Genomic DNA, 14,083 nt, shown 5'->3' on the forward strand with positions numbered 1-14,083 from the left:
TCCTGCCTCAGCCTCCCGAGTAGCTGGGACTACAGGCTCCTGCCACCACGCCACGCTAATTTTTTGTGTTTTTAGTAGAGACGGGGTTTCACCGTGTTAGCCAGGATGGTCTGGATCTCCTGACCTCTTGATCCACCTGCCTTGTCCTCCCAAAGTGCTGGGATTACAGCCGTGAGCCACAACGCCCAGCCAAAAAAATGCTTTTATAATTGAATCCTACTCTCACACCTTTTGTTGTCCATGTCACACCTTCTTAAAGTATTCACTGTTCAATTACAAGGTCAAAACATTATACAAGAAAGACTGTTCTACACATTCCACATTGCGTCTCATGCAAATAACATCAACTTTTCTTAGCCTTTCCTCTTTTCAAATGTTTACCATTTCCTTCTAGGAGTTCCCTATTTCCCCATCCATATTACAGTGCTCCTCCCACCACCTGTTTATCACGGAACCTCCTCTTCTTGGCTTTGCTTCTCTCATGTTAATGTTTAGCCCACATCCTGATTGTCTTCTGGAAACTATAGTCATAATTAGTATTGCTGCTCTGGACTCCTCCAATGATAAAAAATGAACAAAAGACTTTTTACTATATAATAATTACACTTAATGAATGATTGAATGCCTTGAAAATATTCCTCTAACAAATGCCATAAGTAAGGTACATGAAAATATGTCAAAACAATTTAGGTAGCTTTAGAAATGATATATATATATATTTTTACTTCTAATAACTCAATGCTCAGATTGTATTTTTCTCTTTCTACTCTTTTCTTCAACATGTTTTTCATCTACCTTAAACACTCAAAATCTAAGCGTCTCAGATTTAAAATAAAGATAATGATATCTCTTATTCAGACGCATGTGTGTTTAAAAGAGATTACCTGTGTTACTGTGTGTGAGAGGAGGGGAAGTTTGGCAAATATGACTCAAATAAGATACAAATCATCTCTTCCTTATTTCTACTCTCTTTCCATTTTAATTCATTATTTTCCTATTTCCTTTTTCTGATTCTATAATTATAGATATTTCATGCATATAGTTTGATGAGTCCTTAAACTAGTTGAGGCTCAGACACGTTGTAAAATATGGTTAAATATGCTCTCCAATATGTTTACAGAAATGATATCTGCTATTTGCACGGATTCTAGCATAGAATTTCAAGTAGGAAACAGTACATTAATAAATGGTAGTTGATGCTGCTGTTTTACTACATTTACTTCATTATTATGTAATAATGATGAATGAATAATAATAAATGGGCCACGTTTAATTCTTTAAAAACATGGATAGAACTAGAGGACATTATGTAAACTGAAGTAAGCTAAGCACAGAAAGACAAATGTCTCCTGTTCTCATTAATACGTTGTATCTAAAACAAAATTGATCTCATGCAAATAGTGAGTAGAATGATGGTTACCAGAGGTGGGGAAGTGTGTAAGGGTGAGGGGGGACGAAGGGAGGTTGGTTAATGGGTACAAAAATATAGTTAGATAAAATAAATAAGTTATAGTGTTTAATAGCACAGTAGGGTAATTATAGTTAACAAAAATTTGTAGTATATTTCAAAATAGCCATGAGAGAAGATTTGGAATGTTTCTAACACAGAGAAATGATAAATGTTGGAGATTACGGATATCCTCATTACCCTGATGTGATCATTACACATTTTACACGTTACACGTATGTATCAGTATACCACATGCACACCATAATTATGTGCAACTATTATGTATTAATAAAATTAACTTGCACTGAAAAAATATTTTCAATATTTTAGATTACATCTTAATGAATCTGTGTTTTCATTAACAACTTCTTACCCATTTTGTATGTTAACACCTGTGTGTTGCCATCTAACCAAATGGAAGAAATAGAAATCACTATGCGGCCTGACAGCTCTATGTATGTCTGAATTGAAAGTAAATTCTGTGTGATGGTAAGAGAGGGTAATAAATGAAATGGGTATTAAGATAAAATTGTAGCATAATATCCGTGATGAGACCATTGCAAACTGATGAGAAGAAAAGTATTAAAACAGAGGAATATGTTATGTCAAACTTTTTATTACCATCCACTGCTTAAATTCATCCAGACCCTTCTCGCTGAGAATTCACATTTTCGATTGTTCTTTATGTAGTACATTTCTAATCGTGTGAATTTTTTTGGTTTTCAATTCTGCAGAATTTTACCTGTTTTCCTGCTCATTGGCACACATATAGTCATAAAGATCATGGACTTATGCATTCACAAGCAGGATGTTCCTTCCCAATGACACCCAGTTTCACCCCTCCTCCTTCCCGTTGCTGGGGATCCCAGGGCTAGAAACACTTCACATCTGGATCGGCTTTCCCTTTTGTGCTGTGTACATAATTGCACTCATAGGGCACTTCACTATTTTACTTGTGATCAAGACTGACAGCAGCCTACACCAGCCCATGTTCTACTTCCTGGCCATGTCGGCCACCATTGACTTGGGCCTTTCAACAGCTACCATCCCTAAGATGCTTGGGATCTTCTGGTTTAGCCTCAGGGAGATTATCTGTGATGCCTGCCTCATCCAGATGTTTTTCATCCACAACTTTACTGGCATGGAGTCAGCAGTCCTCGTGGGAATGGCTTATGACCACTTTGTGGCCATCTGCAACCCGCTACGATATAGCACCATCCTCACCAAAAAGGCTGTTTCTGTGATTGGTGTTGGTGTGTTAGTGAGGTCATTTATGTCTGTTATTCTATTTGTTTTTCTCATTTTGCGGTTGCCCTTCTGTGGGAATCACGTCATTCCCCACACCTACTGTGAGCACATGCATCTTGCTCATCTGTCTTGTTCCAGTATCAAGATCAATATCATCTATGGCTTGGGTGCTATTTCAATCCTAGTATTCGACATCATAGCCATTGCCCTTTCTTATGTGCAAATACTTCACGCTGTTTTCCATCATCCTTCCTGTAAAGCCCGACTCAAGTCCCTCAGCACATGTGGTTCACATGTGTGTGTAATCCTTGCCTTCTATACACCAGCCCTCTTTTCCTTTATGACTCATCGCTTTGGCGGAAATGTGCCCCGCTATATCCATATACTCCTAGCCAATCTCTATGTTGTGGTGCCACCAATGCTCAATGCTGTCATATATGGAGTCAGAACCAAGCAGATCTATGACTGTGTGAAGAAAATATTCTTACAAAAATAAGAAATTGAAAAGGAATAGCATCTAATACATATAAGAAGGACTTTTTGAGCACAGAAATACCTTCCTACAGTAAATTTAAGCTTATTTGACAGCTCCTTCCTGTAAGTATGTTATTGAATTAAGAAAGCTAAAGCCTAAGCTTTGATATTCAATTTATATGATAAATGAATTAAGAAAGCTAAAGCCTAAGCTTTGATATTCAATTTATATGATAAATGACAGTCAATCAGAGTTTTTGTATGTAATTTTTATCAATTATGGCAGTAAATTTAAAGTAGGATTTTAGAAAGCGTGCCGTGTTTTGTGAACTATCCACCTATGTCATTCATGCAGGTGTTTTCATGTTTCTCGCTCCTTTATCTCCAGGCCTGTCTGTATCTGTTTCTCTCTTCTTACCGTGCATGCCATCCTATCTTTCCTTTTTGTTTTTACTTCTTTTTATATCTAGAAATATCAGTCATTTTTATTCCATAATAAAGACTATATTATGATATATTATTATTTTATGAAGATTATTAACATCCAAAATTGGTTCTATGAACTTAATACTGATTTTGGCCATGAAAAGACAGTGAGAAAGTAAATGAAACCACAAACAGATTCATTATAAATTTTTGTAAAATTTGTTATAAATATATTTAGTTTTTTTATGGACTAAACTGTGATTTAAACATAATTAAGGAACCAGTTATATCCTAGAGAGATCGCTTGTTTTTCCCTCCATAGTTTTGTTTTCTAATTTATTTTTAGATTAATCCTGCAGTTATTTTCTTCTTTTTCCTGCCTTTACTTATATGATTTTAATATTAAAAAAAATTTGGGTTTATTCCTAGTTCTGTCTTTAATATATGTTTAATATATGTTCTATCTTTAATGTATGCTTAATGTTCAATGTTCCTTAATTTCTTTATGTTATAAATATGGCCTATTTCACAGATTAAGCATGAAGGGCTTAATTATATACTGTTTCTAAAATAGTTAGAATACTGCTCTGCATGTTATTTATAGTAAATACGAAATAGTTGTTCACCATTACTAGAGTCATCTTATTACTTGCATTACAGTGTTTTTTAAATCCCGATGCTTGACAACATTGTTACAGTTAGAGATGTTTATATTCATACAATTTCATTTTATATCATGTAATATTCCCTGAAGTTGGGATCCAGCTAAAGGACAATTAGTGTTAAATGTATACATATATGTTTATATGTATTCATTGTAGACACATACACGTAACTAACATGCAATTAATTTAAAATTTTGTGAAAATTTGATTTCCTTGAAGTTCTTATTGGAGGGAAATTGATAAAAATGCCAATTTTTCATAAGTCCATCATAAATTTGTATTTTTCATATATATGTTTTAATGTAACCTCTTAGTCTCTAAAAAGAGAAATATACATTCGGAAATAATTATTTACAAAATTTATTCTTATCTTGCTACATCTATAATATGAGGAAAGCTGTCTTCACAATATTTTGTAATCTCAGCTCATATTCTTTTTTTGTTGTTTGTTTATTTGTTTTTTGTTTTTGAGACAGAGTCTTGCTAAGTCACCCAGGCTGGAGTGCAATGGCACGATATCGGCTCACTGCAACCTCTCCTTCCCGGGTTCAAGCGATTCTCCTGCCTCAGCTTCCCGAGTAGCTGGGATTACAGGCGCCCAGCACCATGCCCGGATAATTTTGGTATTTTTTAGTAGAGACAGGGTTTCACCTTGTTAGTCAGGCTGGTCTCGAACTCGTGACCTCAGGTAATCCACCTGCCTCGGCCTCCCAAAGTGCTGGGATTACAGGTGTGACCCACCACGCCCAGCCTGCTCATATTCTTATAACCTCACTTCTATGTTCCTCTTCTAAACTTTCTATTCCTCCTTTCTTGTTTTTAGGTGATGACCCTATTTGTAAAGTCCTTTTTTCGCCAGCCACTTTCAGTCATCTTTTCAGCCAATTTTATTCTGTTAGATATTTTCCTTTCTGTCTCTGCTGCTATTGTCTAAATAGTGTTAATAGTAACTGGCATATGATATTTTGAAATTGACTACATTCTCCATGCCAAATATCTCTCCCAACTTAACACCCTTCTTGATCCTTATTCTGTGGAGATATGCCAATTTTTTGATAAAATCTACAATACAAATATACATAAAGCTTAATATAACAACTTTCAATTGTTGCCCATCATCCTCTCTCCCCTGGATGGTAGGAAACTTGTCATTTATTTATTCCTTCAGTGACTCACAATGTAACTCACATGTCTACTCAATAAATGTCAGCTGAATGAATTGATCTAGTTTAAAATAAGAAATTCGTGTGTTCATAATTACTCATCGTATACTACAAGAAAGCTGGTATTAAATGTATCAATTGGTGTAAGTTACAATTGGAAAAAAAGTTTTATGCACAAACAGGCTATAGAGAAAATGCACTGAGAAGTAAAGGACTTAATTCTAAAAGCAGTGATTGAGGGAGCGAAGGCACATATTCAATTAATTTATTCATGCAAAATGAAATGTAAATTTGTAGATTACCTTTGGCAAGTGTTTCTAATGTTGTAGAATAATTGTCTTAAAAATGCTTATAACCATTCTCCTGGTTAGTATGCCTTGCGTTGCAAATTTTTAAAAAATTGTGTAAGTTTACTTTAACTGTAATGAATTTTATTATTTCATATAACAGTAAGCCCAGTGTTGGGCAGGATGCAATACTGGTTGTTTTAGCAGCCCATGACGTAATTAAGGATTTGCTTTCTCTCCAGCCTTTCAGAAGTTAAACACTTCTATCAACAAAGATATAGACATCTTCTTTTCATGACTGATTGTCCAGAATTAGGTTGTATGACAATTTCTAAACTTGCCCCTGAGAAGGAGGTTGAATTTACCATTACTGTTGTATACGAATCATCTTAGGTAGGATAGGTTTCTGGTAATCAATGTAATATGCCATGCATCAAATGATTTAACTTCTCAAAATTTCTTCATGGTTAATTGTAATTTACTCATTCAATATGTAATTATGAAGAGTATATTCAGTGAGAAATATCTTTTCTGAAGATACAAATGTTAAAAGATAAGTATGGAAACTCTTACACAAATAATAAACGTTCAGAAATTTGGCCAGGTGCGGTGGCTCACGCCTGTAATCCCAGCACTTTTAGAGGCCAAGGCTGATGGATCATCTGAGGTCGGGAGGTTGAGACCAGCCTGACCAACATGGAGAAAACCCGTCTCAACTAAAAATACAAAATTAGCCAGGTGTGGTGGCACCTGCCTGTAATCCCAGCTACTCAGGAGGCTGAGGCAGGAGAATCACTTGAAACCGGGAGGCGGAGGTTGTTGTGAGCTGAGATCGTGCCATTGCACTCCAGCCTGGGCAACAAGAGCGAAACTACAACTCAAACAAAACAAAACAAAAATAACAAACTTCCAGAGATTTACATATAATTATATCTATGGAATCACAGGTATCATATACATATTACAACTTGCAATTTTAAAATGTTGAGAAAATGTACAATATTGTAGAATAATTAAATGAGCATATATTACATATTAAGATGATACACTGATAAAATCTGAGAAAAAGTTTCACTATTTTATATTGAGTGAAAATAAGAGAAATTAAAAAAATTGACATTCTTTTAAAGGCATAAATGTGGACAAAGATAAAGGGAAAATATTTTAGTGTTAGTGATTAGTGATTTTTATAAATATATTTGTGTGCATTTTATTTTATTATATATATTTTTTCAAATTGACTAAAATAATAGGTGTTATTATATAATAAAATTATATAAATAAGAAATAAATATAAGTATAAAAGTGAAGTTGGCTGCCTAGAGCAGGGGTCCCCAACCCCTGTGCTGTAGACTCGTAACAGTCCATGGCCTGTTAGGAACCATCTGCACACCTGGAGATACTGTGGTATACTGTAGTCTAAAATGTAACTAATCTTTTTCCTCCATAAATAGTCCCCCTTTCTTTGTAGTGACTTAGTCAATTTGCGTCAATAATTAATCATTTTGTCAACAAATTTTTTATGAGACAACATTGCACACATCACAATATTAGGTACCATAGTACCTATCTATGTTCTATGTAATGGTACACAATGATCTATGTAATGATTTCAGGATTTTGCACCTTAGTAGATGAGGTATTTCAGCATTATATTGTATAATGTTCCAAATAAAAATAATGTGTGTTATAAATGTGTAAGAAAGAGGGGAGGAAGAAGAAAATGGTGGTGGGAGGCATGAATAAGGTGATCAGGAAGGAATGCATAATCAAGCTTTATAGAAGGATAAGTTAATTTCTCTAGGCAAATAATAGGTGAGTACATTCTAGGACAAGAACAAGAAAATATTAGAAACACATGTCTTTGACTTAGCTTATTTCAGTGCATTTACAATGTGCATTCATTCTAATGAGGCTCTTTACAACACAGTAGAAGCAAATCAAAATTTTTCTTCTGATAGTTCTGTTACCACTTGTGCCATTCTGATTATTTCTATATTTCCAACCCTCACTCATTCCTTGAGTTAATACTCACTTCAACGCTCTTTATTCTTATGTTATGATTCAAATATAGTTTTGTTTTGTCTTGTTCTCTGTCCTAAAAATTCCACATGAAATCAACCAAATAAAAGATCAAACAGTATATATGATAAAGAATATTTTAGGGAGGGTGCTTAAACTTACATTTTTATTTTAGGCTTGATGATTGGACATGTCATTTTGTATGTACCAATTTTATATATTTTTTTAAAAAACATTAGCTTTTATTTCTTTTTACACAAATATGAGATGGTTATGAAACACAAACAGTGCCTTGAGATTGAATGCCCATCTGAACATTTATTTTTTGTAAACTTTTTCTGAGGAACTGCACACTTTTGATTACCAGAGTCAGGGAAGTAGGTTTAAGTTATAACCAAATTCTTTTAAAAACAGGTGCCTCCTAAAGTGAGGGAAACACAAATTAATTCACCTTACTTCCTCTCTAAATAACTTCGTTCAGAGTTTCCCTTTTATAATGAGTATAAAGGTGAACAATTTAAAAAAAACTTTATCAAATGACCCAAGCAAAGTGCTTCCTTGTTTCTTTGACTGTAAGTCCTAACTCTAACACTGAAGATTAAAAATCTTAAGAGCACAATTTTATAAGTGTCTGTTTAATCTTTACTCAACAATATTTCTGTTAAATGAGTCTATTTTGTATGTAATGGCAGTTCAATTGTGTTTGTTCTTTTTTGTTTGTTGCTTGTTATTGTTACATTATTTTGTTTCATCACTTCACAGATAGTATTTAATGAATAAATTCCTTTAAAGAATACACACTACTTTATTTATATATTTTATAAATATAAATATATATTTATTTGTTTCATATATTTCAAAATTTAAAAGTCAAATATCTGATAGGTGATACATCCATATATTTAAATTTGTTTCATAAGTAAAACTTTATGTTTCCAATCCACTGACACGGCAGAAACATAAACAGTTGTTTTAGATGCCGTCCCATTTCCAGATGTATCTAAACTCATCTGTAATGCTGAAAATTTTGGAGATGTGCTTTAAACAATTTATGCCCTCATCATTAGTCCTTTGAAGTTGTTGATTTTAGTTGTCTTATTTCCATCCGAATATTATATATTTCCTATTTATATGTTTCCATCCGAATTTCTTCTTCTACTTATTACAGATATTTGACTTTTAAATTTTTCCCTATTATGAATAAAATCAGTACAAACGTTCTCATATATGTATTTGAGTAAACATAATTACTTATTTCTTTTGAGTATTTACCTAGGAGTAATTACTGGTTTATAGGTGATATAGTATGGTTGTATCCCCACCCAAAATCTCATCTTCAATTGTAATCCCCATAATCTGCACGTGTCAAGGGCAGGACCAGGTGGCGGTAATTGAATCATGGAGACAGTCTCCCCCATGCCATTCTCATGATAGTAAGTTCTCACTAGATCCGAGGGTTTTGTAAGTGTCTGGCATTTCCCTTGCTTGTACTCACTCTATCCTGCCACCCTGTGAATAAGGGGCCTGTTTTTCCTTTACCTTCCGCAATGATTGTAAGTTTCCTGAGGCCTCCCCAGCAGTGCAGAACTATGAGTCAATTAAAACTCTTTCCTTTATAACTTACCCAGTGTCAGATAGTTCTTTATGGCAGTGCGAAAATGGGCTAATACAATAGGGGATAGTTAGCCTGAATAGGCTCTTCCAGTTGCCAAACTGTTTAATAGTTATTCTGTATCTTTATGAACACTCAGGATTAGAGGTCTTAATTTTAGCCATACTGAATGGGTTGTAGGGTTGTTACACAGTGGTTTGCATTAGCATCTTTCCTGATGAGTAGTGGCGTAAATTTTTTTCTTCTACTTATTAACTATGTTCTTCCTTTAAGGTTCCAGCTTAAGTTTGGCTCTTTTTTTTATATTGAGTTGTTTGTCGTTTTTTATAAACTTATAGTAAATTCATTGCAGTACTTTACTGTATTATAAGTACTATAACTGATATGTAATATATATCAATTATATTATATATTATATATAATATATATATAATGGAAACATCATATCTCAAGCAGTGGCTTCCCTATTCAATGTCTTAATGAAAATTTTGATAAGCAGCATACTTGTATTTAAGTATGAGTTTTCATTATTTTCATTTTCCATGATTTGTTTTATGACCAGTTAAAATATTTTTCTAATCAAAGGTAAGGTATATTATACATTGAAGGACCTTCTGTGAATTTTTAAAATAATCACAGAATTTTAATGAATAAGAAGCTGGGAAGCAAAGTGAGATGGCATTTAATTTTTTTTCTTTTTTTTAGATGGAGTCTAGCTCTGTCACCAAGCTGGAGTGCAGTGGCACGATCTTGGCTTACTGCAACCTCTGCCTCCCAGGTTCAGGCAATTCTCCTGCCTCAGCCTCCCGAGTAGCTGGGGCATTTTAATTTTGCATCATTTTTACTTTTCTCATTCTATTCGAACATTCTGCATTTTGGACCTCATGGAAGGAATAAAAATAGAAGAAAGAGAACAAATATACAGAAACTGTTGGGTTTTGAAATGCCATGGAAGGAATAAAAAATAAAAGAAAGAGAACAAATATATAGAAACTCTTGGGTTTTGAAACCGTAGCATAGGAAACCAGATTTAAGTATTTCTCCTATATTACATACATTTTCTTTACAAATTTGATGCTACCCAGTGATACCTAGGGATAGGTTGATGACGTGGGGAAGGATACTTGGAGGAGATGAAGAAAACGTAGATAGTAATGGAATCTGCTTGAGAAAAAAATGTATTTTATGTCGTGTCTTTTTAGGGTAGGCCCAGTGATGGCAGTAAATTTTGAGTCCTCTTTTGTTTTAACCTTTTAGGAAGAAAGAAGATCAGGTCTCTATTCCTGTTAAGTTTAGCAAAAGGGCAAAATCCCCATGTTGGTATGGTTGCAACTGTGTGCACAGAGCATCAAAATAACTTTACAGAATTATTTCTGGGACTTACAATTGAATAACAACAATAAAGATTCCACAGTAACACAGTATCACAAAAGAGCATGGAATCTGAATTCTTGAAACATTTTAATTGACTCCAATTATGTCTTATAATCTCAAAGTAGCATAGAAAACACATAATCTGAATGTGTTTAGGAAGGCAGCAGGAGGAAGACACTGACAGATGATTCGGATGGAAATAAGACAACCAAAATCAACAACTTCAAAGGACTAATGATGGGGGCATAAATTGTTTAAAGCACATCTCCAAAATTTTCAGCATTACAGATGAGTTTAGATACATCTGGAAATGGGACGGCATCTGAAACAACTGTTTATGTTTCTGCCGTGTCAGTGGATTGGAAACATAAAGTTTTACTTATGAAACAAATTAAAAAAAACTACATTTGCTTCATTATTGCTTATTCTAGGAGTGCCTGTTGCTTAAATGTCTCAGAAAGCATAATTTTTTTTCAAATTTAATAGTAACAGTGCCACATGCATGTTAATTTAAAATATCATGCTGAAAGGGTACAGTTAATATCAACCATCCTTAATCCCAGCCAACCTAATCTCCAGTTCTATTCCCTGAATACATTCACTATGAAATCTTCTAGATGTATATTCTGGCACTTAATTATACATTACCTTATTATGGGTTTATTTAAAAATGTGGTGATTCATTCTGTTCAAACTGGATTTATTAATTACCTGCTATATACATGAGAATTTAGATTAATTACATTAATATTCACTCAGACTCCCCAACTTCTTTTCTTACTTTCTGTCTCACTCTCCGTGTGTGTGTGTATATATATATACACACACATATATATGTATATATATGTATATGTGTGTGTGTCTGTGTGGTTGTATATAGGTATGTGTGTGTGTATGTATGTGTTTGTATATATATATTTATATATACAATACACATTTCGTATGTTTTTCTACAATAAAGTAATATAGTGTTATTTTTATTACTTTACTACTTTTATTATTTTATTAATAGTGTTACTTTCTACAATTAAGTAATGTAGTATTACTTTATTTTTACTCATTATGTTAAAGAGATATTTTAATTTACACTGTAAATCATGCATACTATCGATACATTTTTTTCCTTTGGCTTTTGTATATTTCACAACTCTAAATATAGTACTTCCTATTATTTTATTTTTATGTATTTTAAAATTCATTTTTCTTAACTCAAAGCCAGTAAGATGAGCCTGCATGGAAAAGAGATAAGAGGCTTTATCTTATCTGATAACCATGATATCTTAATAAATTATTGGTGAGTGCTAAAGCATTGATGTGGGAAAGGGGATACATCCATTGGTAACTGATGAGCTAAATCTGCACTATTGCAACATCTCATAAATTCAGATGTAAAATTTACCCAAGAGATTCAGTTTGCCTTATGTGAATGTTTTGGGAACATTATCCTTGTGTATCTGACTTCCTATTGACAATGTATGTGTCAGAAGAGAGGATGGGAAGGGGTGTCTACTTCTGCTCTAGTCCCTCTATCCCCGGTGTAGAAAATGGGATCTTTCCCAGGAGACTCTGAGCAAAGTAATTACTGCTTGATAGAAGAAATTTGAGTTGGCTGTAATTCTAGACATGCCCCACAGGGCCCTAAATACTTGCAGAATAAAACTCTCTTCCCTTTAGTTGATATGATAGAGCTCTCTGATGGAGGCGAGTTTCTCATTAAATGTGTCATAGATACGGACAGTGATCAGAGGCTCTTGTCTAACAGCTAAGGAACAGGCTACAGCTGAACATATTAAGCTGATATTTGATATCTCACTATTGCAGAAATATTTCCTGACAGAAAGAGGTCTTAATGGATCAGGCTGGAACACTTACATTTTTTAAGTAACTATCTGCAAAGGGAACTTTAAGTTGTGGTATAAATGAAAATTTCCACTTCCAGGGATAATCATGTATCAAGGCATAATTGTTAATAACAGCAACCACAATGATAATAGTAAACAATGTTATCAGAGGACCAGAGATACGTGCAGATTTATACATTTGATTGCAAAGAAGGTGGCAGAAAAATAAGAATACTGGATATGAACTTATATAATCTTGCACAATTTACTGGCTGGGAAAACTATATTTTTAATGTCATTTATAAAATACTTTTCAAAATTTGGACTTTCTCCTCTTATTTTCTCTGGACTCAATTAGATTTAAGACCAACGTTCCTCCCTTCCTTTCTTCTCTTTTTTTCTTTCTCCTACTTTTCTTTTAAAAATATTTTCTGACTTTCCTGCTATTTCTATCTCTACTCCTCCATTTTTTCCTTCTTTTTGTAATAGTCCTATTTATCTTTTCTTTCTGGAAGGAAGGAAGAAGGAAGGTAAGAAGGAAGGAAGGGAGGAAGGAAGGAAGGGAAGGAGGGAGAAAGGGAGGGAGGGAGGGAGGGAAAGGGAATATCAGAACTGCAGTGTGGGAAATCAGTAACATAGATCTTTTTAGCCTGGTGTCAACCACTATCATTGTCTTTTTAAAATTTCTCTCAAGTTTCCTTATTTCAACAAATCTCCTTATTTCCCCACTCTCAACAAGATTAGATACAATTAATATTCCTGGGAATTTATCAACCAGTAGAAAATTTGGTCTTATTTATAAATTATATTCTCACCAGAAGACTACTGGCAAAAACATGCATTTCTCTTTTAGGGGTGATTTCCAGCTGCAGTGTTTTTCATCTTTCTGCAACTATTTTCATATCTGAAGTATTATATAATACAGTGTGTCTGTGGGGTATAGGAATAAACATATAAAGAATAAATTAATAAAGCGTAAGTTTTTATTTTGGGTCTGATTTTCCAAATATGCTCCATGGAAATTACTGATACCAAATAAACCGGTTTAAGGATTCTGCTAGATTTTCTGTCATTCTTCATGGCTAGTTACACTCAGGTTTTTGTATATATTGTCATGTTTTGTGGGCAGATAGCAGTGTCTTTCTGTGATTTTGTGCGTTGATCTGTATAATTAAGGTCTGCTTTGTCTTCAAAAAAGACTGACATCTCACTATAACATAACCTTCATTTTCAAAATTCATTCCAGGTTTTGTACGGGGTTTGAACAAATGAGTATATTATTGCCCAGAACCTCAGAGGAAGACTCAGGTCTCCCTCTGAGTCATAAAGCTAATTTGTCTTCCAGTTGAAGAATGCCCAGTCTGTGTCTAGATCTGACTTTGGACTCAAGATTTGGCAATAATTTTCTAAGAAAAATAGAGATAAAATTAAGCTTATTGGAGATATTTTGAGCTAAACATTTATAAATTTTAATTTTCCTTCCAGAGGTGGTCAGCTAATACTTTTCTCGTCAATGGCAAG

The 14,083-nt window shown here is 33.8% G+C and overlaps 1 protein-coding gene across 1 annotated transcript; it reads left to right on the plus strand.

Annotated features, from left to right (window-relative positions):
• Nucleotides 1–2,258: 2,258 nt before the first annotated feature.
• Nucleotides 2,259–3,194, plus strand: LOC101149668 (olfactory receptor 52E2-like). Its single transcript, XM_019036089.3, has one exon. The coding sequence runs from the start codon at nt 2,259–2,261 to the stop codon at nt 3,192–3,194; it is 936 nt and encodes a 311-aa protein (XP_018891634.2).
• The last annotated feature ends 10,889 nt before the right edge of the window (nt 3,195–14,083 follow it).

This window comes from Gorilla gorilla, chromosome 9 (assembly GCF_029281585.2).
Source record: "Gorilla gorilla gorilla isolate KB3781 chromosome 9, NHGRI_mGorGor1-v2.1_pri, whole genome shotgun sequence".
Lineage (NCBI taxonomy): Eukaryota > Metazoa > Chordata > Mammalia > Primates > Hominidae > Gorilla > Gorilla gorilla.